General features: G+C 39.3%; 1 protein-coding gene across 1 annotated transcript in view; it reads left to right on the top strand.

The window, feature by feature from the left end:
* FGF18 (fibroblast growth factor 18) overlaps positions 1 to 16,622 on the top strand; it is a 139,445-nt gene that overhangs the window by 106,529 nt on the left and 16,294 nt on the right. The window contains 1 exon segment of the mRNA XM_032214414.1: positions 8,080 to 8,186. Coding sequence (XP_032070305.1) covers positions 8,080 to 8,186 — 107 coding nt within the window.

The following is a 16,622-nucleotide window of genomic DNA, read 5'->3' as shown; positions in this document are numbered from 1 at the left end:
TGATTCTAGTCATTAAACATACTTGGGAAAAGTACTTGCAGAGTGTTTGCATACAGAAGTTATTAGGTGGGGAAAACTGCTTCCTAACTGATTCTGAATGATGATTTTTGTTAAGGGAGGGAGGATCTTTGTGTGTGTCTGTGTGTTTGTGTGTGTTTGTGTGTGTGTGTGTGTGTGTTTGTGTGTGTGTGTGTCTGTGTATTGGTTCATCCTAACCCACAGGGTCATTGCTGTGGGAGATAATGGAGAAGCGAGTATCATGTACCTTATCTTGAACTCCTGGAGGAAAGACAGAATGCAGTCACTGTTGGGGAGCAGAATTAAGTGCCATTAATTGGTATGGATTCTTAGGGAGAGCCCTGGTGGAACACTGGTTAAAGTACAGTATTGCAGACTAACTCTGCCCCTAGCCTGGAGTTTGATCATGCTGTGGCTCGAGGTTGACTCAGCCTTCTATACTTCCGTGGTTGGTTAAATAAGGACCCAGATTGTTGGGGGCAAAATGTAAATAAACCCTACATTTTAAACCATCTTGAGAGCGCTGCAAAGTGCTATAGGGCACTATAGAAGCTTAAATGCTATTGCTAATGGAAACACAGATATTTTCCATGATGATCTCTCTCCAACCAGTGCTTCATACATCATCCAATGGTGTAGGAAATAATGTGATATGGGAGGGAAGTTACACAACTGCGTATGAATAATTTACACAACTGCTACAGTATATTTCATCTGAAAAGGACCAATTTTCTTGGCCATGATCAAGGAAATCATTGTTCGATTGCGGCTCTCTCTATTTCTGTTCTTACTCTTCTCCATGGTGGGCTGCTAGATTATTTCAATTCTTAAATTCTTAAAGCAGAGAGAGAAACAGAAACCTCAGTAGTGAAAATGAGGATATTTTTTAGATAAGTGCCACTTCGTCAGGCTTGATTTACCAATTTAACCTATCCACCTCACTTCTTTGAAAATACCAATTCCCCTTATTTTGAGCAAATCTCAGTGTAGGGTGTAGGGCCAATGACTTTGGGGCAAGCCCTTCCTCTGAAAGAGAATATTAAGCATGCTGTGAAAAAAATATGAGCAGAGTATTTATTTATGATTAAACATGGGAACAGGATTGGAAAAGATTGGAAATATTAAACGTATAGCCAAGATTTTTCTTAGGGATCATTTTTATTCTTTTCTTTTTGTTGCATTATCCACAGCTTTGTAACTCAAGATGAGAAGTTGTAGAAAAGATACTTGCTTCCCCCCATCCTTAGTAGTTGTTGCTTCAACATCTCCTATGCACTAGACAGTGGTGGGATTCAATTTTTTTTACTACCAGTTCTGTGGGCGTGGCTTGGTGGGCGTGACAGGGGAAGGATACTGTAAAATCTCCATTTCCTCCCGATCAGCTGGGACTCAGGAGGCAGAGAATAGATGGGGGCGGAGCCAGTCAGAGGTGGTATTTACTGATTCTCTGAACGACTCAAAATTTCTGCTACGGGTTCTCCAGAACTGGTCAGAACCTGCTGAATACCACCTCTGGCACTAGATTAGAATAAGGGGAAAGGAAAATGATGAATATGATTTATATAATCATACTATTCATAATATTTATTATTTACAGGCTCCTTCTATCATGTGTGGCAACATTCAAATTAGGGTTCTAAATGTGAGCTGTGGTTGAAAATACTATTTTGGGTATTTTAAGAGTTGCTTCACACATTTTCATACATTGTACAGAGAAAGGATCCCTTTATAGAAATATAGAGCTTGTTTCCTAATGCACCAAAAATATCTGAATTAGTTGAGTTTTTTACATTATTTTTGAGCAAGAAAATTCTATTAGGATTCAGTGATTTCCAAGGGGGAATAAGGTGGAATCTTTCCTTAGTAGGATGAGAGCTTACCAGGAAATTTGAGGACTATTGGACAGACAGACAGACAGGCAGGCAGGCAGATAAATAAATAATCCTGGAAGAGGACAGTGGTAGAACCACGTCTCTATTGTTCCCCAAAAGCCTAGATGTCCATTTAATTGAGGGAAGTTTTTTAACCTTGTAGCAGAGATGGGATCCTACCAGTTCGGACCAATTCGGCTGAGTAGGTAGTAATTCGGCCTGCCATGCTCCCGAACTGGTTCTCTCTGCTCCACCGTAGGCACCGCTATCTTGTTTCTGCATGTGCAGAAGCATTTTTTTAGTGCTGCACATGTACGTGTAGTGCACATCAAGCTCGCATGCATGCATAGCAGCAGCAAACTTGCACACACATGTAGCGTGCATCAAGCGCACCATGTGCGTGGCATGTCTCTGAACGACTGCCATCAAGACTAATCCAAAAGTATTAGGTGATCAAAGCAAGATAATTTGTCCTTTCACCTACTTGTAAATATAACGCAGACAGTTTTATTTATAGGACAGGCATTTGAATTAAAAGAAAACAAGAAAAGAAAACATTCAAGTTCCACAAGTTAGGCTCACCTTTTCACTGATTCTCTGAATGGTACTGAGTGACAATTTCTCTTTGCAGGTAGAGTTGGTTTGTATCCCAAATGAAGAGAACATAATTTTCATTCATAATATAGGCTATGTTGCCTTTGCATTCCTTCGCATGCCCCCATGCTCCTCAGAACAGATCCCTCCAGATCAGGCATGAAATCCGCTTACCTTCGCTCACGTGCAGCGCTTCTGCACATGCGCACAGTGTCCGTGATGACGTCTGGACAGGTGGGTGGAGCCTCTCGCCACCGCCACTATCGGTTCGCCCAAACCGGGGTGATTTGGCAGAATATCACCTCTGCTCCAGATATTGTTGTTGTTGTTGTTTATTAGTTTTGTATGCTGCCCACTCCCGAAGGACTCCGGGCGGCATACAAGATATAGTTTGAGGGGTTGCAAAAGAGTGGGATTGGAGAAGCAAATTAATAGATTCTTGTGGAAATTTCCAACAAGATCCAGCGTACCTTAGGAAACTATTCATTTTGCCAGGGATTCTCAAATTGCTGCACCCAAATTTTTAGATAGAAACTTTAAAAAGTCTAAGAAACAATAAGAGCGAAAAAGAGTACATGTAGGAGACAAGGGAAGGAAATTTGACTAAATCTTGTTTATATTAATACCACCCTCTATTCCTCTCCATATCTTTCTATCCTTGCAAATCATCCTTGCTTCCACCATATCCATATACTTCTGTTTTTTAGACTTCTCATCTCTGCCTTTCTAAAGACCTCTTAAATCCATCCAGCCACAACTATTTGTACATATGGTACATTACATATGTGGTGATATATTATTTGTTTACAATAAACTCTTTTTGAACATTTTCACAATCATAAAATGTAGGGACTGTTTATCTGGACCTGCATCTGAAATTGCGGTTGCTTATGCTGTGTAGATAAAAAGAATTATACATTTGTTTGTTTCTCAGTGATTGAATTTGCTTACAAGTCTGTTGGCACTACTCTTGAATTAGCTAATGGAAGGAGTGCATTGCAGTTGGTTTTTTCCTCAAGAGACAAATCTCATACGTTAAATTTGATTCAGAAGAGATTGATTTGGGGGAAGAATATATGTGTATAATGTTTCCCTTGCTTGCTATTTTTTTCTTCTGAAATTCCTTCCTCTTGAGGCTTTTACTCTTTTGAGTTCCAGCCTATGTTTATTTTGCAAATGTGGGTCCAGGTATCCTGGGGATTAAGTTTAGCTAGGATTGGAAGTTGTGCCGCAGTGGTTAAGTACTCTTTCCTTTCCACCCCCTCTCTCATGCAAATAACCCCTCCCATTCTGCGAAGAAGTCAGGTCTATAGATTTTCAGTAATATTTGTTGCTGTAGTGTAATATGTAATTCTCACCTTTGTAGTGGTATTTATCTATTTCACTGTTTCTTTCAATCAAGCAAATGTATATATCCATGTCACAAATGTGTCTCTCTTGGTAATTCATGGAAAATATGATGCTGCTTAAAAAATATTACAGGTAGTCCTTGACTTACAACAGTTCATTTTGTGATTGTTCAAAGTTACCAACAGCACTGAAAAAAGTGACTTATAACCATTTTTTGCACTTATGACTGTAACAGCATCCCCATGGTCATGTGTTCAAAATTCAGATGCTTGGCCATTGACTCATATTTATGATGATTGCAACTTCCTGGGGTCATGTGATCACCCTTTGCAACCTTCTGACAAGCAAAGTCAGTGGGGAAGCCAAATTCACTTGACAACTGTGTTACTAATTTAACAACTGCAGAGATTCACTTAACAATGGTGGCAAGAAAGGTTGTAAAATGGGGCAAAACTCACTCAACAAATATTTCACTTAGCAACAGAAATTTTGGGCTCGGTTGTGGTCCTAGGCTGAGGACTACCAGTATTCTACCATACAGACTTTTTTAAAAAAGTTGAAAAAACTGTAGGAGGGCACTAGTATGTATAAGCTTACTCCTTGGTTTAATGCTAATTTATACAAATTTCAGAAATGTGGCTGCAAATTTTGCTGGCACTCCAACAGGACAAAAAATATTCATGATTAGTATATAAACAACAGCAATAAATGAAATTTGGACTGCCTTCCCTTCTTTAGTATACCCCCTTGCCTAATTGGTTAATGTATCTATCTCAGACCTGGATTCACAGCCTCTAAAATGGGCTAATTCCATTTGCCTCATTTCAGATTCACCTTATGATCTTTGCATTAGAGGAGGGTAACCTTTTTTCAAGGCAAGAAGTCCCATTGGGGATTTGAGTAGGATGCCAGTGGCCCTGTTCTAAAATGTAGTGAGTTTATAAAAAAAAAAAATCATTTTTCATCATGAACTGGTGTTAAGTTTAAAATGGGTATTTCATTCTGTCCCCATGTGTCTCATTAAAAATGACAATACAGTGACAACTCCTGGAGATCTCTGAGGATGAGGTGTAGTTCTTTCCTAGTAGGTCTGTTCTTGTCTGTTCCAGTTTGTTGTTTCTGAATTGTGTGAATTTCAAACGTGTTTCTTGATGGCAACTGCTTCTTGTTTCGATACATTTGGAAGTTGTTCCTTGTGCTTTTCCAGAAAGGATACCTGCTTCACTTTTGCCTTTGCTTAATTCTTGCTAGCATAAAGCTTTGCCTATACTATTCCTTGCCAAGTCAAAAAAGCAGAAAAGTATATTTTTCATTTCTTCCAAAGTTATTCCCATTATTTTATTGGCGCTTTATTGTAATTGTAATTCAAATGTGGTACTTGGAAAAAAAACCAGGGGGTATCATATTTTAATTAGTCACCGTGTCAAAGGAGAGCTACATTAATTATTGGAAATCACGCCATCCAGATGGTTTTAATTTTCACAGCAGGGAACTGACATCTTTTTAAGGTGATACTTTTCAAATTAAAATCAGCCTGGGTATTACTCATACTTGTTTTAGTTTAAGAGTGAGGTGATGTATCTTGTAGTTTTGAAACTGCCCAGCTTTCCTTGGAGTATTTTGGAGTGGAGAGGTACACATGCATTTTAAAAGAGGCCGAGCCATTTGCTTTAACATGATTGAAATTGACAATTTGGCTGCAGAGAATGGAGGATGGGAGGTAGACAATCTTTTTGTCATTAGGATTTGTTATTGAATCTACAGGACAGAGTTTGCCAGAAATTGTTTTTATCTGACAGTCAACCTTATATACATAGCTAAAAAAAAAGAGGTGAAGGATTGAATTCCCTGAGCATTTGACCTATAACTGCAGCAACACTGGAAGACAGAAGCAGCAAAGTTAACGTGCAGTTATGCTGGCCCACAGGCAATTTTTCCTCACACTGGGTTAATCCATTGGCTTTCCCTGCCCAGTGTTATCTGTTTTGACTGGCAGCAGCTCTCTTGGATCCCAGAAAGGTATCTTTCTCACAACTCTTTGGCAAAGCTGTTTCCCTGTTCCTTACGGGTCTTTCTTACCATCTCTGCTAACATCTTCCTCACAGGCATTTTTTTTTAAACCAAGGAACACCTGCTGTCTCTTTTCCAAAGCATCTGTTCATAGCTCTCTGTGAAACTGCTGAGCCTGGTTCCTGGAACTTGGCTCATTACACTTCTCTGCAGTCAAGGTGGCCTGCTTTCGGCTTAGAACCATGATGTGAATAAGTTGCCCTGTGTTTCGTCTTTGATCAGCTTTAATTTAGGGTTTGAGTTTGGTCTGGTCAGATGAGGTTAACTTATTTATTCTAAATATGCAGCACAAGGCTTCTTAAAATCAACGGACTTAAATTAAGAACATACCTATCAATTTTTATTACTTGCCCTTATTTGTTTCCACCACCACAAATGCTCTTTTGAAACGATAGAAAGATTATTTTAAAACCTCCAGAAAGATTTTCAGGCGGTTGGCAGACTCGTTTTCCAAAGATGGATCTTCCCATTGCTAAAATTGTGTTATGCATAAACAAGATGGAGTTATAAAAATGCTCAGAGAGAAGTCAGGGTATGTAAAAAGTGTGTGTGTGGGAACTCTTAAGGAAAAGTAGAGGAAACTCTTTACCCAACCTAAAAAGTCCTGAAACTTGCTCAGTGGCTTTAAATGCTGCCTCGTTTTTGGTGGGAAGAGGTGCAAAGAAGAGAAATGTATGGAATAAACGGAAAGAAGGCAAGTTTGGGTGGCTGGAACATCTCACAATACATTATTTTGCTGCAGGTGTCACATGCCACACTCTGTTTGGGCATGATTACTATTGTGAGCTGCGATTGGCATCATATTCTTTTTACTTTTGAGGCCACAATGATGACCTGCCCCCTGTTGTTTTAATGCATGAATTTCAGTGCAGGATAAAACATGGACTCATTTGCTTTGAAAGAAATAATAACATGGGTAAGGACACTCAAGGAATGTATGTTCCATCTTTGATGTATTAGGACCATGATGGCAAACCTATGGCACGTGTGCCGGAAGTGTCACACAGAGCCATCTCTCCGGGCACACCAGTCATTGCCCATTGCTCTTCTGGGTTCCGGCATGCACATGCATGCCATCTACATGGTCTTCACGCATCCATGCATGCCAGAAACCAGAATACCAGGTGACTGGCACGCATGCGCATGCCGGAAATGAAAGGCCAGCATCCTGGTGCCCACAAGCATGCTGGGGAATTGCTTTTCCTGTTTCTGGAGCTCCCACACTGCACACCAGGGAGCTGTTCTTCAGTTTCTGGTGCTCCCCCCCGGCACACGATCCTGTTTCGGCACTTGGTGCCAAAAAGGTTCACCAACACTATTATTAGGATAATGTGTGGCAAGGGGAAAAACCTAATATGGAGAATTTTCAGAGAACATTCAGCCAAGCAGACATCTTTTGTTCTAGTGCGGTAAGAAAATCATCCCAAAAACTTTCTTGGACAATATCTTTTGAGGAATCTCAGCTTGGCTTTAGTTGGTACCCTTCTAGATGGTGAGAAGGGGGAGAGTTATTGGAAGCCCTGACTTCCTTTCAAAAGATTTGCTGCACCATTATTTGAGATGCCAGTTCTTGCCAGCAGTTATTGTCCCATCTCACAATGCTATGGTGGCAGGACCATCTTTCTTACTAATCTAATGCTTTATTTGCTCCCACGCAAAGTAGCAGTAGAAATGTAGTTGTAGCAATTCACCTCCCTGCACCTTTCCCCCCTTTTTTCTTGATTTACCTGGATTGGGGAGGGAAGGGGATTGTGATTGTGACATAAAGTACAATCTGGAATCAGTAACATCCAGATGCCCCCTGAAATTTGAAAGAAAGTGAGTTTTTTGTTTTTGTTTTGTGTGAAACTGATGCTGTTCTCATTTCTATGGTGTTCTTTTGATCAGAGTTGTCAGCCTGTCTTTTTGTCCAAAAAACCTCAACCCCCCCCACACCCCAATTATGTATCCCAGTGTGAGTTTTCCTTATGATATACTGTATAATGGACCACTTATGAAAGCTGTTGTGCTCGTTTTGAACTGCATGCCTCCAGTCATATAGCAATGATACTCTGTCTCTGAATTGGAGACCATATAAGAAGTCATCTTCTTCATTCACTCTATGACCAGTCTGGTAAATGCTTGTAATTTCTCCCCCTTTTTTCTTTTTTCCTTCTTCTTCCTCTTCCTTTACAAGCCCAGCTTCTAGTGGAAACAGACACATTTGGCAGTCAAGTCCGGATCAAAGGGAGAGAGACAGACTTTTACCTTTGCATGAACAGGAAAGGCAAGCTAGTAGGGAAGGTAAGTGTTTTCTATTAATTCATTTGTAATATGAGTGTTACCTTTAGCAGTGACTGTGAACTCCCATAATGATGTGTTCTGAACTTTGCCTGTCAGCCCCAAATGAAAAGCAGGATTTGAGGAATGTGGAATTCTTCAAGCATTCATGCTTTTACTTAAAAACAGAAAAAAAAAAGAAGAAAAAATCCTAACTCATAAAATTAAGTACTGTGGCTAACCACTGGGGTTTTATTACTGATTTCTCTGCGTACATGCAGGTTTCCATTTTACAGATGCATAAATTGTTAAAAGATGTGCTTCTCTTGTTCTTTCTCCAAAACAATTGGGAGTTTGCATTACGTGATAGAAATCTCTCTTACCTTGGTGGTTTAAACAGGCAGAAACAGAAACAGAAAACTGCAGAAACATGTTAAGATGTTAGACAATGGGGCATCACTCTTAAAATAAGAACAGTTTAAAATGAAATGGTATTACAGTCTTTAGATCTTATTGGGGATAGATTTGTGCTTCTTAGATTACCAGAATATTTCATTACCTTTGATCTTCATAAACAAACAGTAGAAGCATGCAATGAAGTATGTGACATTTGCCTATGCCTCTTAGCTGCTAGCTTTAGATTAAAATGAATCAATTACTTTTTTTTGGGGGGGGGGGAAGAGTTCCCACCCATGTTTGCTCTGTTGGCTTGTTTGGGTCACATTTTTGGCATGATTGGAGTATGACAAGGCAGGCAACAGGCAAATCCAGACTCTAGATATTTTAAAAAGGATCTTCCCTGCCTCCCTTCCAAAATTAATTCTTACACTGGCATCAGATTTTTTTTTGGGGGGGGGGGTTGAGGGTGGTGGGAGACAGTGTGAATTTAGTTTAGAGAAAATAGAGTTATATGTCTGGAAGCCACATTTTCAGATAAAAACCAGGTGCAGAAAGATACATTATTGAGTTTTAAGCAAACTTCTTTGTGTCTTGACTTACAACAGTTCATTAAGTGACTGCTCGATGTTACAATGGCTCTAGAAAAAGTGACGTGATCATTTTTTTCACACCCACAACCATTGCAGCATCCCCATGGTCGCATGATCAAAATTCAGGTGCTTGGCAACTGGTTCATATTTATGACAGGTGTAGTGTCCTAGGGTCATGTGATCACCTTTTGTGACCTTCTGACAAGCAAAGTCAATGGGGAAGCCAGATTCACTTAACAACCAAGTTACTAACTGAACAACTGCAGTGAATACCTTAATAGCTGTGGCAAGAAACATCATAAAATTGGGAAAAACCTACTTAACAAATATCTCACAACATAAATTTGGGGCTCAACTGTGGTCATAAATTGAGCATATTTTTTTTTACTATAAACTGGCAAGGAACACTTTTATTCACAACAGCAAATTCTTTAATCTGATAAAAGAGGTATTACTAGATCAGGAGACCAGCATTAGCAACAGATATAGTACAGTATAGTGATTACTATAGGATTAGAGATCCAGCTTCAGATCGACATTCAGCCAAGTGGAAATCTTCCAATATTTACTGGGTCACAACCTGATCTACTTCGCGAGGATGCTGTAGGGATAGAGAGGAAAAGAAATAAATCCGTATACTGCCCGATTTTCTTGCACAAATGGAAAAATATAAATTAATAAAAATAATAGGAATTATTTGAAACACCATTTCTATCCTGTTATCCAAACTATTATTAGATTATGATTAATAAAGTTTCATACTTTGTTTGATTTACAAAACACCTCATGCATTATAATTCTTCCAACAGTCCTTAAAAATGGATCTATATTGCTACTTATTCCAGTATTTCAGATGGAATTGGGGAAGAATGCCACTAAGAAGGACTTGACTAATGACATGTAACAAGAGTACACGAGAGGTGAAACTTGGATCAGGAACTTCTAAAGTTGCAGTTTTATAAATCACTGGGCTGTACCAGAGCTCCTCTGTCCCAACTGGTGCTATTACCTTACCATCTCTTATTCTTTTATTTTCATATGTAAAACCAGAAAAGAAATATCCATCCTAGGCAAACAGCTGGGCTGCAATAATTACCTAAAGTCATTAATTGCCTAAAGTCATTGGGAGCCAGGCAGCAAATATATTGAATATATTATGGTTGGCACAGTCAGCCAGATGTTTAGACTGGATTTGGCATTGGTATCCACCTACTGAGTAGGTGGATACCATAGGCATATGTTGTTCTTTGATGGTATTAAAGGTATTATCATGGGATGCAAGCTGTTCCAAGTGAAACTGCCTTTTACAAAGCACTGGTGCTGATTTTGTCAATGCTGATGGTGTTCAAGTGGTGTTCCAGATGTTCTGGGATTGCGTTCAAGGTGCCTGTTAATATTGATATTACCTCTGCTTTCTTTTGCCAGAGTTGTTCTAGTTTATTTGCAGATCTTTGTATTTTGTAATTTTTTCTCTATTTTTTTCTGTTCTATTTTTCTGTCCCCAGGTCTACTATATATAGTAATCTTCCCTCGCTCTCTCTCTCTCTCTCTCTCTCTCTCCCTCTCCCTCTCCCTCTCCCTCTCCCTGTCTCTGTCTCTGTCTCTCTGTCTCTGTGTCTCTCTCCCTCTCTCTCTCTCTCCCTCTCCCTGTCTCTGTCTCTCTGTCTCTCTGTCTCTCTCTCTCTCTCTCTCTGTCTCTCTCTCTCTGTCTCTCTCTCTCTCTCTCTCTCTCTATACACACACACACACACAGGTATATATGCATATGTATCTATGCACATAGACACAGTCATGTGAAAAACTAAGTACAATATACCCTCTTTGAGTTCTATGGTTTTATGCATCAGGACATAGTAAAAATCATCTGGTCCTTGGCAGTTCTTAAAAATAGGTGAATACCTCATATGAACAACACATGACATATTACATCATGCCACTATTTTACAAAAAGAAAGCCAAAATGGAGAAGCCATGTGTGAAAGACTAACAGCATCAACTGCTTCTTCTAAGACAAGGGTGTCAAACTCACAACATCACATTGTCATCATGTGACATATCACTTTTCCCCTTCGCTAAACCAGGGGTGGCCATGGCCAACGTGTGACATGTCCAGCCTACAGGTTTGACACCACTGTTCTAAGATCATTGCTAATCTTTGGTATTGTGTTAACACACACCTCAATGTGGGAGACCAGCAAACTTCTAAAACTTCAGCTTTTATAGAAGTACTCACACTTGCTGATGGTCAATTGATCAAGGCCACTTCATTAGCAGCACCTGGCTGCTATTTAGCCTCTTCATACCTGTGGAAGCAGTAGGGGTATATTTATTTTTCACACATGGCTTCTCCATTTTGGCTTTCTATTTGTAAAATAAATGATGATGTCATGTAATATGTCATGTATTATTAATCTGAGGTTGTATTTACCTACTTTTAAGAACTGCTAAGAACCAAATGATTTTTACTATGTCCTGCTAGATAAAACTAGAGCATTCAAAGAGGATGTAGTTGACTTTTTCACATGACTGTAGGTATGTGTATCCAGAGTTTTGTTTGAGTCCAGTCCACTGTCCCAGCTGTGTGTCGAATGCCTGGATTTGCCCAAGCATTAATTGTTTTTTCTTCATTGACTTTGAAATTTATGATTTTTCTTTACTTTAATGATGTGTTCACTTCTTACTTTCTTTTCGACTTCAGTGTGTTTGATGTTGTCAGCTTGATGGATGCCCAGGTATTTGTAGTGATTGTCTTCATTCAGACTCTTGAAGTTATTTTATAAGGCATCTTGATTCCTTCAGTTTTTACCACCACCCCCTGCCGTTTATGGTGAGGGTGGCACATTTGTCCAGTCCAAACTCCATTGGAATATCTTGGCTGTATAGTTGGACAGTGTGGAGCAGCACTTCTATATCAGATGGTGTTTATCCAAACAGCTTTAGATTGTCCATATAAATGAAGTCCTGTTAATATATAACCTTACTCACTAGTCAGGAAGACAAGAGGAGATGTGAATTTTAATCCAGCCCATCAATGCTACTGGTTGGAAGATGTTGATTCAGATGCCTCCATGACTTTTGATAGCTTTCGAAAGGGAAACAAATTATTTTTCATTCAAACTTTATTTTAATCAAGTGAACAGATTTTGTTTTTTTCATAGATTTCTTCGATTTTTAAAAAAATGGTGTTTGACCACCAATCTTTGTTTGCATGTGTGTGTCTATAACCTCATTGTAAAACATCACATTTGCATCTTATCCTGTCCTTCCTTTACTTGTCCCAATTCCTAACAATTCCAACAAATAGATTGGCATGACAAATTGGGAAACTGTGCAGGTAGTCCTCAACTTATGACCACAATTGGGACCTGAATTTCCACTGCTCAGCAAGGCTAAGTAGGTTGTGCTCAATGTTACCTTTTTGCTACACTTGTTGAATGAATCAATGCAGTTGTTAAATGAGTCACACAGTTATTAAGTGAATATAGTTTCCCCCATTCGGTTTGCTTGCCCTGAAGCCAGATGGGAATGCCACAAATGGTGATCACATGACCCTGGGACACTGCATTCACCAGAAATATAGGCCAGTTGTCAAGTGCCCGAATTTTGATCACATGTCTATGGGGAGTCTGCCATTGTTGTAAGTGTGAAGACTGGTTTTAAGTCCTTTTTTTCAGTGTTATGTCTTTGAATGGTCATGAAAATGAATGGTTGTAAGTCAAAGACTACCTGTATAAACATTCTGTTATAGATTCGTTCCAGTACAGCTGCATTGCCAATATCAATAACATCTTAAGGCAGGTGGGTTGGGGTAGGTGAGGGAGGATACAAAACGGGGAAAAATGTTAGTGATACTGAAGGTCGTGTTCATCATTAATTTCTTAGCCTCAGCTCTTTTTCTAGCAATAACTTGAGCAACTGCATTTTTAATATATTCAACAGCCAATAAAACTCACAATACATATTTGTGCCTAGATCAAGATACAGATATTTAAGTCCACTCTGGGGGCACGAATCCCTTTAAGTTCATTTGCCAATAATGAAACTGTGCACCATTCCTCCCCCCCCCTCCCTTTCCTTTCCTATTAACCTACTTAGCATAAGTCTTTCCTAGCATGTGCCATCTGGCTTTCTTCTCTCTCCCAATGAACATCTTTGGATTTCTTTCCCCAGCTGAAAACCTGGTCTGAGTTTTAAACACTTGGTTTCCTATTATCGTCTACAAAGGGCATTACAAATAAGAGCAGGGAAACCTGACACAGGGCTAGGTTTTTGAGAAACAGGATGAGTTCTCCGCCTTGTGATTTGCTAGGTGAGGTATCTTCGCAAGTGGCATTCACCCCCAGACCTAACAAGAAGAGTTTCTCCATCTTTTTTTCATCGAAGCTAAATTACATCTCCTCCAGTTTTCCTGTGCCAAGGTTTCCAGTAGAATTTTTTAAAAAAATATATTTTGGAATGCAATCTCTCTGGCATTTGTTCTCACTCTCTCACTCTTTTCTCTTTCCTTCATGCACACTTTTTCCCCTTGTTGATTATTGTTTGTCACTCAATTTGGCCATGATATTACGAGCAGGATTCTAAATCTGTTTATTGTATGTTTGCGTTCGGTGCATATACACAGCTGGTCCACATTAACAAAAAATGTAGCCAAATCAGCCAACTTAGCAAATGCTATGAGTGTAGACAAGGCTAATAATTTTAAACATGAGCAGGCTAGTCAAGGTCAAGTCTATATTTCATGTAGTTTATTCCAATTTCAGTGGAGGTGAGCCTGTCTTCACTAGCTATTCCCTTCCTTTGATACTAAAGCAGGGTCTTGTGTCCTTTGTTATGTTGAAATTTGCTCTTTTGATCATTACATATGTAACATAAAATATACAACAATAATTATGATGATATATAATAATAGAGCCTGTATATCTTTCGGAGTTCAGAGACAGTTGTGCAAAATGCCTGAACCTGGTTTTTTAAGCATCCAAATATCTCTCTTTTTTAACATTTCTATTATTCCCTGAATTTAACTTCTGAACTATATATTTTTTAACTTGTCAGAACTACATCCAGCATTAGGCCTATTATCCGATTCACTGATGATTATATCATATAGCTATTTGCATATTCATTCTATCAGTTTTTCCTCTGCAGGATCTGATGTCTGTACAGCAAGCTGATAATATAAGAGTGGCTATCATTGTTTTTGTATAGGATAAAGGTTTTAGTAAGATCTATGTATCACAAAAGGGATGTGGTGACTCAGTGGCTAAGACACTGAGCTTGTCTATCAGAAAGGTCGGCAGTTGGGCAGTTCGAATACTTAGCGCAGCATAATGGAGTGAGCTCCCGTTACTTGTCCCAGCTTCTGCCAACCTAGCAGTTTGAAAGCATGTAAAAATGCAAGTAGAAAAAGAGGAGCCACCTTTGGTGAGAAGGTAACAGCGTTCCATGAGCCTTTGGCATTTAGTCATGCCGGTCACATGACCATGGAGACGTCTTCAGACAGCACTGGCTTTGAAACGGAGATGAGCACCACCCCCTAGAGTCAGGAACAACTAGCACATATGCACAAGGGTAACTTTTACATTTACTTACCTTATGTATTACAAAGGTTCTGATGGATCCATCTGCCAGTTACATGTTTTAATGTTCAATTTCTAGGTATTTAATTAACTTTATTAAAAAACACTAGTGATAGTAATATAACAATGTTGCAAATAAAAAAAATCATAATGGCACTCAATGTAAGACAACTAATCTTTAGAGTTGTGGGTTCTTTGAGCTTTTAAAGTACAGTGGATTACAACTCTTAATCATTATTTGCATTGTAAATAACCCCTCAGTCACTGCACATAAATCAATGAGATCATTTCCAGTAAGTCTATACTGGCTTTACGTCTGTCTTCATATTTGTCAAAGGAAATAGTGGTAAACTGTAATCCAAGCAGATGGTTTTGGATAGTCCTAATCTTAATGCATTGTTTGGCTCATGGAACATGGTGTTTAAGTCCTGAAAATCCCAAGCCTGGGTCTTGGTTTCTTGAAAACCTTAGAATTGGCAAATGTCCCCTCTCTGTTAGCATTTGAGAGAGGTGCTGCCAATCAGAACAGACTGGACTAAGGCTGGAAGGACCAATATGAGTCTTGGTTTCACCTATATAAGCAAGGCTTTTTCATGGAATGTTGGTGGCTTCCTTATCTAAAATGCAGTGGTGGGATTCAGCCAGTTCTCACCTATTTAGGAGAACCGGTTGGTAACTTTCTAAGTAGTTCAGAGAGCCAATTGTTGGAAGAAATCTCCTTTTGTTTTTTTCCATGTTACAGGGCTAATCCTGTAAGGAAGGCAGGAAGGAAACATTCTAGTGTTGTTTCTAGCCTAATCTTTATTGACCTGCTTACAGAAACTGCCTCTCCGGTTAACCCTTATGACATTGTAACAGCTAAGGCGAAGCGCCCATCGACCTGAGTGACCTTGAGTTGGCCATGACCACTTGCCCACATGACCACTGAGCCCCACCTACCCAGTTGGTCATTAGGGCAGAGAACCGGTTGTTAAATTATTTGAATCCCACCATTGCTAAAATGTAACCATTTTACAATGTGATGATCAAGAATTCCCTTCTGGGAGGACAGGAATACACACACACACACACCCTCCGCACAAACATTCTTATAGATTTCCACTTTGATGTAAAACAGTTTTTTTCAATACGGATGACCTCCAGATTAATGTCCCAAAGTTTTATTTTTTTTTCAAAAGGCAACTGAACAAAGAAAGTCTAGTTGCCTTTTGAATTTGAATTTGAATTTACTTTATTTGTATGCTGCCCTTTTCCCTGAGAGGGACTCAGGACGGCTCACAATTCAAGGGAGGGGAAAAAAAACAAACAAAGTTACAAAACATAAAGACCATACACAGCTAAAAAACACAACAATCATACCATTCGAAGTGGGGCTGCAAGTCTTTAGCCCCAGGCCTGTCGGAACAGCCAGGTTTTAAGGGCTATGCGGAAGGCCTGGAGGGTGGTGAGGGTACAAATCTCCACGGGGAGTTCGTTCCACAGGGTGGGTTTGTTTTTTTTTCAAAAAAAACAAACCCACCTTTAGGACAACCATGACCTGGATGACTGAGAATATCTATAGATGCCTCCAGACGTATGGGTTTCAGCTTCCAGAGTTCCCCAGCCACTATAACTATTACGAGAATTCTGGACATTTATTCCTAGATTTGGAGGATACCTAGATCTTTGCTCTCTGGTATTTTTCTTGATGATCATAAATTAACTGAGTGGAATCTACATTGGAATAGGATCATTTAATCCAGTTTTCCTACAATCTATCATATTACATGAACAGAAGAGGAAAATGTTTGTGTTTTGTACATGGAATAACTGTGGCTATCCACACAGAGTAGGACAATAGGACTGTTCTTTTAATAGTTTACATGACCTGTAATCCTACAGTAGTTCTATGACAG

The sequence above is a fragment of the Thamnophis elegans genome, chromosome 3, assembly GCF_009769535.1.
Source record: "Thamnophis elegans isolate rThaEle1 chromosome 3, rThaEle1.pri, whole genome shotgun sequence".
NCBI classification, from domain to species: domain Eukaryota; kingdom Metazoa; phylum Chordata; class Lepidosauria; order Squamata; family Colubridae; genus Thamnophis; species Thamnophis elegans.
The sequence above is the reverse complement of the archived record's forward strand: the minus strand, read 5'-3'. Positions and strand labels throughout refer to the sequence as shown.